The 17,703-nt window shown below is 68.0% G+C and overlaps 1 protein-coding gene across 2 annotated transcripts in view; it reads right to left on the reverse strand.

Annotated features, from left to right (window-relative positions):
* Nucleotides 1-1,424: 1,424 nt before the first annotated feature.
* INPP5A (inositol polyphosphate-5-phosphatase A) overlaps nt 1,425-17,703 on the reverse strand; it is a 131,023-nt gene continuing 114,744 nt past the window's right edge. Inside the window, exons 10-16 of one of the 2 annotated variants that reach the window (XM_054584997.1) lie at nt 16,412-16,507; nt 16,222-16,296; nt 10,952-11,025; nt 5,098-5,209; nt 3,514-3,582; nt 2,717-2,753; nt 1,425-2,578 (exon numbers count right to left, since the gene is read on the reverse strand). In XM_054584997.1, the coding sequence (XP_054440972.1) occupies nt 2,529-2,578; nt 2,717-2,753; nt 3,514-3,582; nt 5,098-5,209; nt 10,952-11,025; nt 16,222-16,296; nt 16,412-16,507 (513 nt within the window). In that variant the 3' untranslated portion in view covers nt 1,425-2,528. Of the gene's footprint in view, nt 2,579-2,666; nt 2,754-3,513; nt 3,583-5,097; nt 5,210-10,951; nt 11,026-16,221; nt 16,297-16,411; nt 16,508-17,703 lie in introns of both variants that reach the window. The other variant, XM_054585004.1, reaches the window with a different exon arrangement.

Here is a 17,703-nt window from a genome sequence, read left to right on the forward strand (position 1 = left end):
GGCCGCGCGAGGCCGGAGGGCCAGCGTGGGGCGCAGCCAGCGCCCCCCGGCCGGAGGTGTACATATATTTTTACAGAATAAGTTATAGAGCGGCCGGCTTGGGCTCGGCGGAATCACTTTGTATCATCAATAAATTATTTAACACGTCCCGTCGGCGCCGCGGCTCCCAGCCGCACCGCGTGTCTCTCCCTTCCCGTCCCCACTCCGGGCCGCCAGGGTCCTGCGCGGGTCCTGCCGGCGGAACCAGTCCGCGCCCCAGAGCGGAGGCTGCGGCCGATCCGGCGGTGGGAGCTGGGGGCCAGCGGAGGCGCAGTGTGTGCGGGCGGCCCCGGCCCCGCAGACCCTCGGCGGGACGGAGCCGCCGGGCGGCACAGGAGGAGCCCCGAGGAGCCGGGCGGAGTGGGGCGCACGGCGCCGGCAGGTGAGACGGGGGGGGGGGGCGGCGGGGGCGGCCCGCCAGCGCAGGCAGGCAAGGGTCGGGGGACGGAAACGTGGCCGAGGGCCCGGCCCGCTCCCTCCCGCCCGGCTGCGGCGGGCGCGTCCAGCTGGGTTCGCGGCTGAAAGCGCCGTCGCCCTGTTGTGTGGTATCTGCATGTGCGCCCTGAGCGCACTACGGGCGAGAGAAGAGGGGTTTTAAATTCCTCGGCACCGGCCCTTCAGCTCCCGACAGAGAAAGCGCCATTTAACCCGACCTGGGACCAAGGAGAAGCCCCGCCGGCAGACTTCCCGCAGCTGCCTGCCTCCCGCGCGGGGAGCCGCCCGAGCTCTGCCCAAGCGCGTCCGCGGGGCCGGGACGCCCTCCCCGCCGCGGGCTCCCCCGCGCCCGAGTGCTGGGCCCGGTCCCACCCCGTTACCCACAGCCCGCCGGCGGCTAGACTCGGCGCCCGGGCCCGTGGTGCTGCGTCCCGACAGGCACAGGTGCCGAGCGTTAGTCCTAAGAACCAGCCGTGCGTGGAGACGGGGCTCAGCGACTTCGCTCGGTGCTGAAGAGGAGGGAGCAGCTGAAGCTCTTGTCTGTCTGCCGCCGCCTGGCTCTACCACCAAGGGAAGACCCAGGAGTTTCTGAGGCACTAGCGGCTGGTTTTGTTTTCTTTTAAGGGATCAATGTGAAGATTTATTTTATTTCTGCAAGTGGAGCATTCTCCTAGCTCAAGAGCAAAGGAGTTTCCCGTCCTGGGTAGGAGGATCGCCGTATTTACATAATCTCATTAAAAACGCCAGGGGGGCCCACCGCTTCCCAGCGGGCTTTCCGCCGAAGATCCTCTCCGCTCCCCACACCCAGGGCGGCCCCTGCGAGGCGGCTGGGGGAGCGGGGGCTCCAGGTCCCAAGGAGGGGAGCAGGCGGGAGCACAGCCCCGCCGCTTAGCATTTCAAAGGGGGTGCGCGCAGGAAGGAAGAGAAACAAAGCCAGGCAGGACTGTGTTCACCAGGATCAATTTTATTGCTTAGGGACCCGAGTGACCCTCTTTAAAGGCCTCCGCAGCGACCAGCCGCCGAAACCCTGGGGGCCAGAAGTGCCGCTCGGCCGTGGACAGCGCCGGGGCCGCAGCCCCACCCCGCTGTCCAGGACTCGGACAGGCCGTAGTGACTGACCTACACGCGGGCATCTGCCCGCGGCCCCGCCCGGGCCTTGTAGTGTTCTGGAGCAGAGGCGTCTGCGGGCGCCCTTCCCCGCGGCGCGGCCGCCGAGGGCGGGGGAGCCAGGGCGGCCGGGCTGTCTGCCGGGCGTTGGCCGCGGAGCCCTGCACAGCTCTGTTCTCTTCACGTTTCTATATACAGTTCGTGTTAAAAGCAGGTTCTACTGGAAGCAGACTAGGCTATCTTTATTCCCCCCACGACATTATTGTTTTATGTATAATACTTGGCACCATAGAACAGTAACAAAAGACAGACAAAACGGTTTACAAAATTCTTAAAAGGTGCACCCAAGCCGGCGATAAACTTCACATTCGGGTCTGAATCTGACACAGAAGAGGCCGCGGAGCCCCGGCTGCCAGCGGGGCCAGGCGGGCGCCCCCGTGGCCCTGGAGGGTGCGCGCGACGCTCACGGGACCGCGCTCCCAGATGCCGGCTCGCTCGCGGGTGCGGCACTCGCGCATTCATACCGGGAAGTACATTTAGCGTAAGTTTGGTAAGATTTATAAATTACTTTAAAAAGTATACATTTATATATATTTATATATAAAACCGGGAAGCAGCTGCAGTGTGATTCAGAACCATGGACGCGCGGGGAGCTGCCACCCGTGGGTCCCCACGCGGACGACGATCGCAAACTGAAAACCGTGAAGTCTAAAATACAGAATCTCCGCTGTCTATTAGAGTTTTGGCAACCAGACTGTGACTTATTAAAAAACCCAATATTTCTACTTAATGTCACATGAACAGACAAGACAGTGAGGTATGTGGGCCCCCGGGACGGCCGGGGGCGGAAGCGAAGTGCGGGCCGGCGGCAGGCGGTGGGCTCGGCGCGATGCTCCATGCGGCGGCTGAGCGTGGGCTCCGACGGGGGCGGCGTCCTCTGCTCCGCGCTACAGGCAGGGCTCGCGGGGCGTCCGCTCCTGCCGCTGGCATCGCCGCCCTGCCACGGAGTCAGCGGTCGGTTAAAGGGACCGACACACTGGGAAAAGCTCAGAAAAGGTGAACTCAAGGGAAGGAGCCATATTTACCACACGTCACTGCACGACACAACACTTGTGCACGTGTGCGTGAGCTTTACCTGCCCCGGGCGCCACGCGGAAGGCCAGGAACACGGGCTGCAGCGGGACAAGAGGAGGCGTCAGCGGCCGCCGGCCTCGCCCCTGCCCTCGGGGCGCCTGGGCCCGGGAGCCGGACCCGAAGGCCAAGGCCGCGCTCCCCTGCCACCACAGGGCCCCGCCGACTGGAAAGGGAAAGGGAGCCCAGCCGGCCCGGGGCCTCCAGGCAAAGGGCCCCCTGCTCTGCAGACAGTTCTTCCCAGAGGAGAGCTAACAGGGAGACGGGTTAGAGACCCTGGCTGTGCCCAGGGACCAGGGGAGGGACAGAGCCGCCGCCTGGCCAGCGCGGGGCTGCGTCTGGGGGCGACGCCTGCGGGCTCGGCCCCACAAGCCTCCAGCTGGCCCGGGGCACCGCCCGTCGCCGGCAGGACCCTCGGCGAGGACGCCTGGCTCAGGCGTAGGGGCTGAGTACTGTGCAGACGAGTCCCCGCGGCGTGGACCTGGGACCCGCACCCCCTAACCCCCTCCCCCCACCGTCTGGGCCTCAGGACAATAAAACACCTCCAGCGCACACTAGAGAGGTGGCCTCAAACCACCTGCGGGGACAGGCACTTTTATTCAAATGGTAAAACTGTGCATTCTGTTCTACTGGACTAGTCATTGCTGCCTTCTGACCTACCCACGTACCTCCCACCCTCCCACCTGGCATTTCATTAAAATTAAAAGCAGCGCGGCCTGTCCTGCGCGGCCGGCTCGCGGGGCGGACAGGGAGGGGCAGGGAGGTGGCCGCCCACCCTCGGACCCAGCCCGGCCACGTCACCTTGTGGTCTCCCATGCAGACATTGGGCCCGATGTGGTCGTAGGTGACGACCTTCTCCTCGCTCTCCGACTGGAAAAGCAAACAGAGGCCCCAGAGTGGGAGGAGGAACGGCCGCGGCCCCATGAGCCAGCACGTCCCCCACGCCGCAGGCCCCACGGGGGAGCTCCCAGCGGACGCCGCAGCCCGGGCCCCGAAGGCAAGGTGGCTCAGCGCCCCGAGCTGAGGCGTGACATTCGCTGTCACCCACCGCGGTGCCCGCCGTGCCTGGCAGACACCTTATTTTGGGTGTGAGGCTGAAGGGCTTGTTCCCAGCCATCGGTCAGCTCCGACCGGGCCAGGACTTCCCGTCCACAGCGGAAGCGCCGAGACTGCAGGGCTGAAGCCGAATCACCTCCAGTGCAGGGGGAAGCTGCGGCCGGGCGCGCCGTGGGGAGGCGAGGGTGAGCGCAGAGCCTGCGGGTTTCCGGCTGCACGATCCTGAGGCACACGGACAGACGACCGCGGGAGCGGCACGCCTCGCGGGGCGGCCACCACCGCCCGCCGGCAGCCCTGCCCCGCCGCTGCCGGCGTTTCAGGCAGGAAGTCGACAGAACGTGACAGCAGGAAACCGAGCGTGGTGAGACGGCTGAGCCCGAGGAGGCTGCCTGGCGCGTCTGGGGCCTGTGACGCCCGCCGCCCAGCATCCCCCAGGGGAGGGCCTGCGGGGACCCCTGCCTGTCCCAGCTCGGTCCCCCCCATGACTGCAGCATCGAATCTCATCCCCGCCCCCAACCAGAAAAACGGCCTCAAACGCCGCCTCCTGCTGAGCGCCCACCCCGCCGCAGGCGTGGGACGAGGCACTGCGCTCTTAGCATGCACGCCCTTCTCCCGGGTTTTGCTGTTTTCCCAGGTAGGTGGCCCCTGTTCCGTCCCTGGAGGCACCTGCCCGGGCTGGCAGCCTGTGCCTGGCTGGCCCCGTGTGCTCAGAGCTGGCGGGCGTGGGCCGAGCAGGCCCTGTGCACAGGTTGGGGAGGGCTGCCAGGCCCACGCGTGCTGCCCCTGGCCGAGTGAGCCCGCAGGGGCAAGGGGCCTGTGGACAGCGGGGCGTGGCCTGGGCTGTGCACTCAGGGCAGCACGTGGGGGCTCCGCCCTCCTGCCTACAGCCCCTCTTGCCCCGAGAGCGAGGCCCCGGGTCCGGCCTAGGGGCACAGAGAGGACCCTGGTGCAGCCCGGGGCCCTTGGGGGCGTGGACGGGAGCCTGTGGCAGACGGGGCTGCGGTTGGGCTGCTGGTCACCACGTCCCTGCCCCTCCTGACCACTGCCCACGGCACACCAAGCGCCAGGCCGCTGCCCTGTGTGAACTGGTGCTGGTCGTTCTTGTATTTTTTTTTTGTTATATTAATGGGGTTGACAAAACCAACTCAGACATTGATTCTTTTGAAAACATTCCTTTTGTGTTAAAATGTGGGAACCGAAAGGCCCTAGAAAATCGAGAGGCTCCACACCCGAGAGCTTCCCAACCTCAGACCCCGCAGGCCCAGGTGCCCGGCTCCCCGCGGACCCAGGGTCTCCCCCTGGATGGGCAAGAGCGCGCCCATGACTCACCCTCAGAATCAGCTCCTTGGCGGACGGGGACATGAGCACGCGGTCACACCAGGCAGGGCACCGGGTGTTCATGTACTGCCGGCCTTGGCTGGCGTCCTCGCTGTAGGGGTAGCTGGGGAGGCAAGACACAGGCGGTGGGCACGCAGTTCCGGCCGCCTCCGCGTCCCGCAGACGGCCGTGGGGGCTCGCGCCGGGTCCCCCGGGACAGCCGGCACCCTCAGGAAGAATGCGTAGATAGCAGTTTCCAGAATATAAAGTCAAACTCACAGTCCCTTTAAAGAAATGAGTCTCTATTAAACTTTGCTTTATTTTTGGGTGTGGTTGAAAGTACAATAAAACCCACCTGGGAAAAGGCAGGCTCGGGACGTCCTGTGCCCGGCCAAGGGGCGAGCCAGCGGGGGCCTGGGGCCGGCGGGGGCCCGGCTCGGCTGCACGCCCGGGCCCCCACAGCCTGCTCCCACCTCAGTCCTCCCCTCGGGAGGCGTCTGGGTGCCCAGGCCGCGGCCTGGGTCACCGCTGCAGTGGACACCGCCCCTGCCCTGGCCATGCCGGCGCCACTCAGGCGTGGAGGCTCCGCAGCGCACTGACCAGCAGCAGCGCCAGCAGAACATGTTTACTTTCATTCACATCTTCTCTGGTTCGGGGGGGTGGGAAGCAAGAGGGGGTGCTACCCGCCGCCAGGCTGGGCCTGCGGCCACCAGCCGGCACGGTCCCCCCGTCCCGCACACTGGCCGCCTGTCCACAGTGTCCTGCGAATGCCTGTCCAAGGCCCCTCGCGTCCCCCCACGGTGGGCGCTCCCTCCTGTTTCTGGGTGGCACCGGAGCAGCCCTGCCTCTGGCTCCGGGCTCGGGGGCCCCCCTGGTGCATGTGAAGCTGCGGGCCCCGCCCGGGCGGACACGCGGACGGGGCGCTGCTGCTGTGGTAACGAAGGCCCTGGCCCTGGGGGGCGGCCATGCTGCGTGTCCCCGCTGGGCCGTGGGCTCCAATAAAGACGAAAACTTCTCCTCAAAAGAGTCCAAAGGGCCTTTGTAGGCCAACGCTGAAGTATCCATGGCATTTGCTGTGGAAGGCACCCACCCGGTTAAGACTGTCCTGTCTCAGGAAGAGGCTGCTTCTGGCCCCTGGGCCGGTTCTGCTGGGGGCCCTGGGCCTCGAGCACCTCACGGGCGGTCGGGCCCGTCCTCGGCGGTCCCCCCGGTTCCAGCCCCGCAGGCCCCCACCAGAGCCTGGCTGTGGCCCCGGCCTGGGCAAGGGGTCCCCACTTCACGCGGTCGGAGCCCTGAAGCAGCAGACGCGGTCAAAGGGGCGCGCCGTCCAGTCCACGCGCCGCTCCTTTGGGCCCCGCGCGCCTGTCCCTTCAGGGCCAGCCGGGCGCGCGCCCGACCCCGGGCTCCTCGGTCTAAGCCGCCTGGGCCCAGCCCTGCCTGGGACACGCCATCCGATCCGGGCACCTGCAGTGGGACCCACACAGGCCTTCCCCTTTCCAAAGAACAGCGCCCTAAGTCACCGAGCAACACCTACCACGGGGGGCAAAGGTCAGGGGCGAGGGTCAGAAGGTCCTGCCGGCTGTGAGGAGCAGGGGGGCCTCTGCCACAAGCGGCTGCCAGACAAGATTGCCCAGGGGATCTGCAGCACCAGGTCATTTCGGCGACGCTCCGCCGCCACCCTCGGCCTGCCATGCCTGCCCCCGGCAGCCCAGCGCCGTCCGGTGGCCTCTGTGCCGGTGTTGTGAGCCTGGCGCTTCCTGCTGCCCCCAGACGCCGCGCCGGGCGCTGTGAGGGGCATGTGGCCGCGTGGCTCCCTGGCCCCAGCCACGCCCCGACGGGCAGGTGTGCGCCAGAGCCGGAGGAGCCGGCCGCCCAGCGCCCCGGGAGACGCGGCGGGGACGGAGGCAGAGTGACGTCCGCCTGCTCCCGCAGCTGCGTCTCTGTCCAGCGGTCTCCACGGCTGGAGCCTCCGCGCCCACAATGTGCCCATGGTCGGGTCCCGTCTGCGGCCCCACCGCAACCCCACCCCCGGGGACGCACCCCAGGTCCCAGCGCAGGGTGAACCCAGGCATCGCCGTTGTGAGCAGGGCACCGAAGCCGGCTGCCATGCGGCGCTGGCGGCGAAGGCCCTCAGGTGCGCCGTGCGGGGCCCGCCCCCGCCTCCCGCCCCCCACGGCCTACCCCCGCCCCGGGCGGCCCAGCGGCAGGCCGGGGGCGACACCAAGTGACGCGGCGCCTGCAGTGCCCCCAGGCTTATCTGAGAGCAAACCCCATGCGGGGCGGGCCGTGGGGCAGCCAGGGGAAGTGGCCATCACGAATGGCCTCGTGATAAAGCTGACAATCCCCCACCTGTCCTCGAGGCCCACCACCCCCACCGCCCCACCCCTCGGGATGTGGGCCGTGGCCCCTTTGCTGGGAGACCAGCCCTGCCCACAAGGCCCAGGCTCCCTTGTGAGCGGGCAGGGCGCCCCGCTGCCCTGGCCAGGCCGAGTCTGCCGGAATCGGCAGGGTCGCCCGGACTCAGCAGGAAGCGGTGCGGGGGGCTCGGGAACCAGCCCCACCACGAGCGCAAGGGATGGGGCTTGGCCGCGCTGCTCGGGCGGGCGAGGGCGCAGCCGCCCCCAGCCAGAGCCTGCACAGCGGCAGCGGGCGCCCGCACGGAGGCCAGGTCCGGCGCAGACAAGGTGGGGGCGTGCGCGGGTCACAGGGATCTTCCCGCCAGCACCCCCGGGGGCCTCCGAGGCCTGGTGTAAAAAGTTCCCCCAAAACAAGAATATAATGAAAGAAAAATGTCTGAGCAGAGGCACGACCACACGGAAACCACTGAGCGCAGCAACGTCCCGTCCGCGCAGGAGAGTCCGGGCCGGGAGGCCGGCACGCAGGCCCTGCCCTGGGCGAGCTGCACCGGCAGCCCCGCCGGGGCCCTCAGGCCGCGGACACGCACGTGGTCCTTGGGGTGCGGTGGGGGGGAAGAGGCGGCCTGAGGCCGCGGCCTCGCCCTCCTGCGGGACACCCGCCTCCCAGGCCGCCGGGGGGGCCGGGGGGGCCGAGGCCCCTGCTGTCCTGGGTTAGGCTGAACTCTGAGAAGATTCTCTTAAATGTGAAACTGTCCCATTCTCCTGCAAGTTATTTTTTGGTAAGAAAATAGTTTTTTTTCTTTTTCATAAAAATGTTATGTTAACATGCAATGGTTTATCATCATCACTTAACAGTACGTGAATAAATATTTAAAAGTTGCGGTAACTGCCAGCAGTGCGAGCCGCGGGGCGGAGCTCTGGGAGGCCCCATGACTGTGACAGCGTAAGGGGCCTGGGGGCCACAGGGCATCCGTGCCCCAAGCCAACACCAGCCGCGCGGGGGGCGCGGTTCTTCTCCCTAGTAAGCAGGGGTGCCGGCCCCCTCGCTGCCCAAGGACCGGCACGGCCACTCGGCCGTGTTGGAAGTGAGCCCGGTCGCAGTGACAGGTGGCCGGCCGTCACCTCCAACAGACACAGGGGACGAAGCCCGGTCGGGCACCAGAGGCCGCGGCCCGAGGGGGCCCTGTCAGCCCCTGTCGCGGACACAGCCCAGTAGCATCAGGAAGGGGTGCTGTCCTGTTGTGGGGCCCTTCTTGGGATTCTGAGCTCCTTGGCATCAGGGAAGGAGGTTCTGGGGGGCCCCCGGGGAGCACGTGGGAGTACGTACACAGGCCCCTGTGTACACACTCCCCCAAGACATGCCCGTGTACACCCACACACCTACACGTGGACATATCCAACCATGCTCACGTGTACCAACTCTGCGTGCATGGATACTGCACACACACATGCAAGCCCATGGACTGCACACGCACACATCCTGCACACGCGGGACCTATGCGTGTACACCCACCACGTGCACACGGGCGCACATGCAGCTGCATAGCTCACACACGAGCCCACCCACGCGCACAGCCCTTTGCACCCCCTCACACAGCAGGCACGCCCACGCGGGGCACACGCCTGTCTGTGTGCACCTTCTGCACACACTCACTGGCCTCCCCCCGGACCCTGTATCTCGCGGCAGAGGCAGAGGACACGCCCAGGGAGGCACTGGCCCCCCAGCTGCCGCCCTCGCCCTGCCTGCTTGGAGCAGCCCTGCGCGCCCCCCGCCCCCCCGCCACCGTGGCATCCGCGGGGACGCAGCTCTGTCTGGGGGTCAGGCGTGATTAAAGAAATACAATAGGACCGGAGGGAGGGAGGCAGGACTTCAGGTGTGACCAGGCTGTGGGAGAGGCATGGCCAGGCTGCGGGGGCTGTGGGGGCACTGGCCTCAGGACCTCGGGGGGCCCGAGCGCCTGCTCTGGCCGGGCTGGGAGGCCGACTGCAGTGCTTCCTGGGAGCCGGGCCCCCGGCTCGAGAGCCGCCGGCGCGAGGGGGCGAGCGGGCGGTGCCCCCCCTTTCCTTCTTCCTGCGTCTACTCCACAGCCTTCACACGTGACTGCCAAACGGCAGGGAAACCGCCTGAAAACTGAGTCAGCTGGTCAGGCCGCCCTGCCGGCCACCCCTGCCCTGAAACTCGCCCGAGGGTGGGGTGCGCCCTGCTCTAAGGCACTTGTATGTGGCCAAGTCCCTCTTGTCACCACGCGGGGGGCCTTCACAGGTGCCGGGAAGAGGGTGGGGACACCTCTGGGGACCATTCTCCTACCACAGGACCCGAGAGGCCTGTGGAGATCCTGCTCGGCAGGTCCGTCCTGGGACCTCGCTGAGAGCAGGCAGGTCCCTGGAGCTCGGCAGGGACGCACAGAGAGCAACACCCAGGAAGCCCCGAAGCAACCCCTTCTGTGTTCCCGGGGCAGAAAAGACCCCGGGTGGCCAGGGGCAACCTCAGGGGCCGCCGAGCACGGCTGCCTTCCCGGGGGGCCCTGGTCCACCAGCCCCGCGCCCCGCGCCCCGCTCGGGACCTGCCACACTTCCATCCCTCTGCAGGGTCCTTCAGGCCGCGGGGTTGGGGAGGAACCTGAGAGGCAGAGGCCAGCGTGGACGCAGGTATCCAGCAAGGCTGCTCCCCGGCCCGCGGGGGCTCCCAGGCCTCCCTTGTCCTCCGCCTGCTCAGCAAAATCCCGGGGAAGGGGTCCCCGAGTCTGTTCAACAAGAAGGGACACTCAGGGTGCCCGGACAGGGCGGTCTGGGCGAACCCCCAGGAACACTGTCTTCAGATTCCGAACGCACCGAAGGGCTCAGTGCACACTGGCTGCCCCGTGAACGCCGCCCCCGAGCTGGGCGGCCTGCTGGGTGCCCGCTGACCCGCTCACACGTGGGCGCCTCTGAGACTCGGCCTGGCCTGCGCACCAGCCCGGCGGCCCGAGGGCTGAGTGGGGCCCCCAGTCCCTGCTTCTCGGGCTCCCTGACACCCACACCACTGGTCTGGGTGCTGACCGTGGGCTCAGAGCCCCCGCCCTCCTAGCCAGAGCCGGCACCCTGAGGTCAGAGGGGCACAGGCCCAGGGCCTGGTGGCTCCCTGCCTGTCCCTCCTCTCTGTCGAGCTGCGGCCCCAGGGAGGCCCTGGGAGTGCAGCCGGTCAGAGGGAATGAACAGGTGGCGGATGCTGCAGACGCCTGGACTCTGAAGCATCAGAGTGAACACACTGGAGGCCGGCGGGCGTGGCCAAACCCATGCAGACGCTGCCAGGAGAGCCCGCAGCACTGGCCGCCTCCGCCGGCTCCAGGGCGCACGGCCCGAGGCCATGCGCTGCTGGGAGAACATCTTTTGTAAAGAAAGCACCCGCGCCGCTCTTGGCGGGCCGCTGCTGCGGACCGCAAGGAGGGCCAGGGCTGGCGTGCGCGGGGGCGCTGGCTGCCCCAGAGGGGGGCAGTTACCTGCCCCTCCAGGAGGTGGGGGCTCCTTACCTGGGAGGGAACGAGATGTCCAGTTCATACAGTCTGTCCTTAAAGACAGACAATTCTTTGTCAAATTCGAGGAGCTGAAGAAAGAAACAGAGAAAATGAAGTCACTGCTGGGCCTGTTGGGGCACCGTGAGGTCCCGGGGACACGGTGGTCAGAGTGGGGGCCCTGCAGCTCCCCGGAGCAGGCTCCGCAGCCGAGAGGCGGACCCGACCATGAGACCCGCCCCGTCGTGTCCCAGGGGCCCGGGGGCGCTGCGGGCACTGCAACCTGCGAGCCGGGGCCGAGCCAGAGCCTTGCTGTGCGGACGCCCCACGGTGCAGGGGCAGGGCCGGCTCTGCCCCCAGAAGGGGCCGCCCCTCCTGCTCTACTCGGGCCAAGCCAGAGGGAAGCAGCGTCCACCTCACTCAGGGAGCTAAGGCAACGGCCCAAAGTTCGCACACTCCACGGAGCGCACTGCACCCAAGGGAAGGGGCGCCGCGCAGCCTCCGGCCATGCCGGGCTGCGAGGGGCCACATCGCGGGCCCCTGGAGCGCGTTCATTAGTCACGTCTCCTCGCAGCCGGGTGGGCGCGGCCTCACGCAGGGGCTCCCTCAGAGCCGCCTCATCCGTCACCCCTGAAGCGTGCGATGGCCGCGCCGTGTGCACAGCGATCGCCCATGTGCTGGCTGCTACCTGAGACCGCGGCCGCCCTGCCCACGCGCCCCGCCGGCCCCCGGGCTGGGAGAGGGAAGCGGAGAGGAGCCCGCATGGGAAGGGGCTGGCGGCGCTCGCACTTCGGGTGGGGCGGCCCAGTGCTCCTTGTGCACCGAGGGGACTGTTGTCCGCACAGCTGCCAGATTCCCGTCTTACGCCCCCACCCCTGCAGGGAGCCCCAGCCCTGCCTGGTGAGGCTCAGAGCCCAGGGGTGGAGGCCGGGGCCCCCCGGAGACACGCGAGCCCACACCTGCCGCTGAGACACGTGGTGGGAACCTCACCAGCTCAACGCTGCCCAACAGCCAAGTCCAACGGCTAGGCCAAGGGACTGAGGAGACTGGGGCCCCCGGGGTGGGGCGCAGGGCCGGGAGCGAGCCCCAGATGGGCTCCCCTGAAACATTTGCTTCACCTCAGGGGGCCAGGAGGACTCTGGAAAGTCCCTGAGTTGGGCCCTCGCTGCGCTCGGGGCAAGGGGCCCCTTGGGGACTGAAACGCCCCTTCGAGGGCAGGCGTGCCTGTGGGGCGTGGACCCGTCCAGGCGGTGCGCGCGCACACAGGGGTGTCCGAGGCCCGGTCCACGGGCACGCCCATCTCCCGCGGCTGCACGGCGGGCACGCGGAGACTCCGGGAGCGGCAGCTGGCGGGCCCTGAGCGCGGGCGCGTCCCGTCCCCAGCGCTGCCGCACATGCCCGCGGCCCACCAGCCCCGCTGTCCTGGCTGGGCGGCAGCGTCCAAGGGTGCAGCGACTCCAGTGTCGCCTCTCTCCCACTTGTTAAAGGTGTTCAGTAAAAAACACAGCAAATAAACGCGTGGGTTGGAATGAGCCGGAACCTCCCAGCTGCTCCAGCAGGAGCAGAACCAAGCTGCTCCGTCGCCGCGGGCCTGCCTGCCCCGCCCCGCAGCACGGCCACCCCCACGGCCTGGGCTGCTCCGACGCCCTCATCCCTTCCGACCCCACGCAGGCGCCCTCAGCCTCCGCTCGGCCAGGGGCTGCCCGGGGACGTGGACCCCACCGCGCGGCCCCTCGCCCTCCAGGGCTGCCCGGTGTGGGGAGGCGACGGCTAATCCCACGTGCGTGTGAAGAGACGCAGACCTTCACGGTACCAACTGCGGCCCGAGCGCCGGGTTGTGTGTGGCCCGCGGCCCTGCTTCGACAGCCGGTGGGCCCTCCCCCGGGGGCCAGCCCGGAGACGGTGCCCAAGGGCCAGGGCCTGGGGACTGTCACAGCCTGTGCCCACCCAGCAGGGTGGTCCAGGAGCTGGGCTGCTGGCACCAGACACCGATGTGAGGCGCTTCTGATCAGAAGTTACGCTGCGTGCCTGTGGAAATGATCATTTGTATCTCTGAGATCTTTCACAAACACGATAACCAATTCCGCTTGTATCTTAAACATTCTTCTTGATTACAGAGTGAAAAACAGCGCAGGGCGTGTGTGGACAATGATAAAGCAGCCGGCGGTCATACGTATCTGTCAGGGGCTCTCCCAGCCGCACAGATTCCACCGTTGCTGCAGAGACGCCGCGCTGATAAAGGCAAGAGCCGGAAAATCGATGCGCCCAGAGCTGCAGCAGCTGCTGAACACGCAGCAGACACTGCCGTCCAGCAGGCCGGGCCGCGTGGAAACCCCGGCCAGCCGGGACAGCCCAGCGAAATTTAATCTCTCCAAATCCTCGCCAGGGCGCTCCATCCTGCGGCCTGACAGCACATGTGTAATTAATTATACAATTTCGATGGGAATATCGACTAAACAAAGCCATAAATCATAGAAAAAGTCAATAGGCATGGACACATTCAATCATGTCCTGGCCAATGATTACTACTCTTAAAATACAATAATTATTTTCAGGAGCCAGCTTGAATTAAATTTCTGTCAGGCGGGTACAAGACCGGCGGTTGATGAAGGATGCGATGGATTTTGGGGCTGTGTCCGGCGCGGGCACATCCATCCTGCGGACGGTGGTTTGTCCCAGCGGCCGAGCCGCCGTGCGTCTCGCCGCAGAGCGGAGAGGCTCTCTGTGGTTCATCACGCCATTTATCTTATTCCCCTGGGGGACCAAGTGACCCCGTTTCCTGTGCGTGACTGACGTGAGGCCGACCCCATGATGTGCCGAGTGGCCTGGGCGGGGAGTGCGCATGCCCGTGTGGGCCTCCGCGCTCCCAGAGCCGCCGCAGCTACAGGCGCGGCCGCAGGGTCTGCTCTCGGGGAAACCACAGCTCAGCTCCGCGAGCGCCAGGCCCGCAGGCCGTCCCCGGCCACCCGAGGCTCTGGACATGACATTAGGGGCCGCGTGGGAATCTACCCCAGCTCCACTGCACGTTTGCGTCTTAGGATCAAATTTGGAAGTTCCCCTGAGTGTTCATACTAAGTTTCCTCCATCTGAGAAAACAATTTCTCGTCACTTCTGATAGCAACAGTACTGGCTACGTCCAGCGGCACCGCGGCGTCCCGGTCTGACGCCGAGAGAGGATGCCTAAGCGTGGCTCGGCGTGCACACGCGGCCTCGTCCCCTGCCCCCTGCGCCACCCGCTGCAGGCCCAGCTTCTGCCTTGGCCGACGGAGCCTCCCCGCACCAGCCTCCTTGTTCCTTCCAGCATGTGCTGGGCCCCCAGCTGTCCTAGGGCCACACCCCTGATCCCGCTGTTCTCCCAGGGAACCTCCACTCTCTTCTCCCCCGGTGGCTTCAGGGCCCCAGGCTCCGGGAGCTGTCTCTGGGCCTCGGGGCCACAAAGCCCAGCCCTGCCTGGCCTTCTCCAACTCAGACGGCCACCCAGCTGCCCAGGGACCGGGTGGCACCTCCCCAACAGCACATCCGACCGGGTCCTGCCCCGCCCTGCCTGCAGCCCAGGCCCTCACCTCCACCCCGAGTGCCCCCGGCCCTGCTGGGCGCGGACGGCGCCCTGGCAGCGCAGGTAGCAGCTGGGCACCGCCCCTGCCCCTAAGGGCCTCCTGTCTGGCGGAGCGTGGCTGAGCTGAAAGCGTCCGTGTGCTGAATGCAGGGCCCCACCCACCAGGGCCCGGCGCCCCTCGAGGAGGTGAGAGCCGCACCAGCCGGCGCGGAGGGACAGGGTCTGCGGGCGGCAGGCTGTGGCGCGGACAGGGCAGCGCAGTGTGGTGGGGCCCTGGAGGGAGGCCGCCGGGCGGGAGGGCAGTGCTGAGGCCTGCAGGCCAGGCCTACGGGGACGCGAGAGGTCCCGGCTGTGCCCCCCGCAAGGCCCTGGCCAGGCGCCAGGTGGGAGAGCTGAAGGGGCCGGCGAGGGGGGCGGATTCAGAAGCTGCCTGGCTAGAGAGGTGCTCGACCCTGCTGTGACTTCCAGAAGGGGACGCGGGGAGCTGGGGGCGGTGCCTGTGGGGCTGAGGCGCTGCCGCGGCGTCTGCAGGAGGGACACAGGCCCTGCAGAGTCTGCTGGGAGGTCGGAGAGCCACCGGCCCTCCTCCGACCACTGGTCACACGCAGACCCAAGGAACCCTCCCGTGCCCGAGGGAATCGGAGGCTCGGCGCGGGGCCTGGGGCTTTGAGGGGCCCGAGGGAGATGCGAGACGGGGGTACAGGGGTGCTGTCCAGAGCCGGGAACTCGAGACCCGGGGGGACGGGGCACCTAGAGCGCAGAGCTGAGCAGGAAGTGGGGGCCCAGGGATGGACCCCTGAGGGGCACGGCCTGACGTCCAAGCACCTCCCTGCGCTGTGAGGCAAAGGTGTCCTCACAAGGGCTGCCAGCGGTCTTGGTGGCACCGGCCAGGCTGCAGGGCCGGGGGACAGGGGCCTGGGGATGGGGCCAGCGGCACCGCCCAGGGAGGGCGGGCAGGGCCGAGGGGGCGGGCAGGCGGCTGCAAAGGGCGGTGCGGCTCGGCTGGAAGAGCCCAGGGCGCCCGGGGGCTGCTGGGATGGGAGTGGGCCCACAGGGCACCGCCCGCACACCCGGCCCCCCAGCACCGGTGCCCCGGGGGCCCATGCGTGCGCGGTCGCAGGGGTCTGGGAGGTGCTGGCTCAGCGCTGCCGCCACACCTGCGCGGGACCAGCCCCAGCAAGGCCTCTTTGCCAGGGAGACATGCAAAGGTCACAGGTCCCTCGCTCATGTGCCAGCTGCACGGTCACTGCACGAAACAGGCCGCAGTGCCCCCTCCCCGCAGGCAAGCAGTGGGCCTGCGCTCAGGCCTTGTGGCAGGATGGGGGCGCTGGCAGGTCCGAGCCATGCATGTGCGAGCACGCACCCATGCAAGCGTGGTGGCAGGCTGCCCGGTCCCCGTGCACCTGTGGTTTCTCCCCGCTCTGAATGAAGCGCAGGCCCGTGGGCCCCGAGCCGCGATGCCTGCGTCCACCTCTCCTGGGGGCGGCTCCGAGGCCCACGGCTGGGGGCCTGCCGCCCGTCCACAGGACAGAGAGGCAGCTGGCGGAGCCCGGGGAGGGGCGGACCGGAGCGCGGCTGCACTGGCCCAGCCGGGGAGTGACGGCAGGCCGAGCGTTCGGGGCCGTGCCCGGGCTGCGACGGCACCCGGAAGTGTGGCCCCGGTGGCCCGGTGGCCCAGAGGCCACGGAGGCGCCGGGTGGGGGGAGGGCATGCATTCGACCGCGGAACTCACCGCGGTGCCGTTGTCCTCGCGGAAAACCTCCTGGTTGAAGTAGTCGAACAGTTTCTTCTCCAGCTGCAGCATCACCTGGCCAGGGCGGGGCTGTCAGCGCAGGAGGGGCAGCGCCCACAGCTCGGGCCGTCCCCGCGCCCCCAGCCGGGGCAGCACCGCGTGTCGCTGGCCCGAAGCCACCAGCTCTTACCTTCCGGTCGTTGTCCGACTCGCGGAATATCAGCTTCACGACCTCGTTGGTGTCGGCGGCGCGCACTGTCTGCATCGTGGCCTTCGTGCAGAGTGTCTGGGGGACACGGAGGAGCTCAGTCCCAGGAGTGGGGCTTCCCACCCGCCTGTGCGGCCATGGCACCGCAGAGCGGGCAGCTCGTCCCGGCCTCTGTCCCGCCCAAGCCCACGTCACACCTCCCAGCCAAGGGCCCCCAGGACGCTGTGGGGCCCCCGGCCGACCAGCGGTGCCACAGGCAGGCTGTGCCGCCCCATGTCCTGGGCCAGGGCTGCCGGCCACAGCGCCGGCGCGCCCTACCCCCCAGCTCCTGGGCTCTGGCCCAGGAAGGGCTGAGCAGGCTTTCCCGAGCACAGCCTGAGTGGAGGGATGGGGGACGGCAAAGTCACAAGTGGCCACGGCAGCTGGGGGCACACGGCCGTGAGATCGGCCTCGGAGGGGCCCGGGAGGCTGGACAAGGCCAGACAGGGACACGGGGGGCGGGGCAGCCCCGAGGGAGGGGCAGCAGCTGGGCAGCCGAGGGGAAAGGGAGGCACGGGAGCTGTCACCCTCCCGGGCTACCACCTGGTTGGCTAAAAATGAAATCATATCCGGGCTGTTTAGAAAAGTCTTCTCGTCCGTGTGCACACGCACGGGCACGGACCACGGAGCCCCTCGCCCACGTGCGGTCCTGAGGGGCACGGACGCGGGGTGCACGGGGCGCTCGGGACACGCGCCGCAGACAGGGCAGGGCTCTGAAGGGGCCGACGCCCTGTGTGCGCGCGTGTGGGCGGGAGGGGACAGGCCCTGGCTGCGATGGGCAGGCGGGCGCCCGGGGCCAGGCCGGGCTCGGTCGCGGCGTGCACGTGAACTGCGCCTCAATGGAGCTGCTTGTAAAATGGGTTAGGCAACGCTTGTTTTACAAAAGACCGCCGCGGCCCAACGACGAGCACCCACTGCGCACGCTTCCCGCGGAGGCCGGGGAGCCGAGGGCCGTCGAGCAGCGTCCCGGGGAGGGCGGCGCCCCCGCAGGCCCGGGCGGCTCCGCGAGCGGCTCCCGACCGGCCATTGACATTCCGAGCACGGCCAGCTAAGCCGGTCAGGCCCCCAGAGTGGCTTTTGGACTCTTGTGTCACAAATCAGTCTGGCGGCCTTCGCACAGTGGGATTAGAACTAGCCTGGCACAGTCCCGAGCAGAGCGGCCGCCCTGGCCCTGCTTCCTCCAGGCGCAGAGCCATCCAGATGCTAATGAGCTTAAGTGGCTTACGCCTCTCAGG

This window comes from Pteronotus mesoamericanus, unplaced genomic scaffold (genome assembly GCF_021234165.1).
Source record: "Pteronotus mesoamericanus isolate MK-2021 breed Mesoamerican mustached bat unplaced genomic scaffold, CSHL_Meso_final contig_1201, whole genome shotgun sequence".
Lineage (NCBI taxonomy): Eukaryota > Metazoa > Chordata > Mammalia > Chiroptera > Mormoopidae > Pteronotus > Pteronotus mesoamericanus.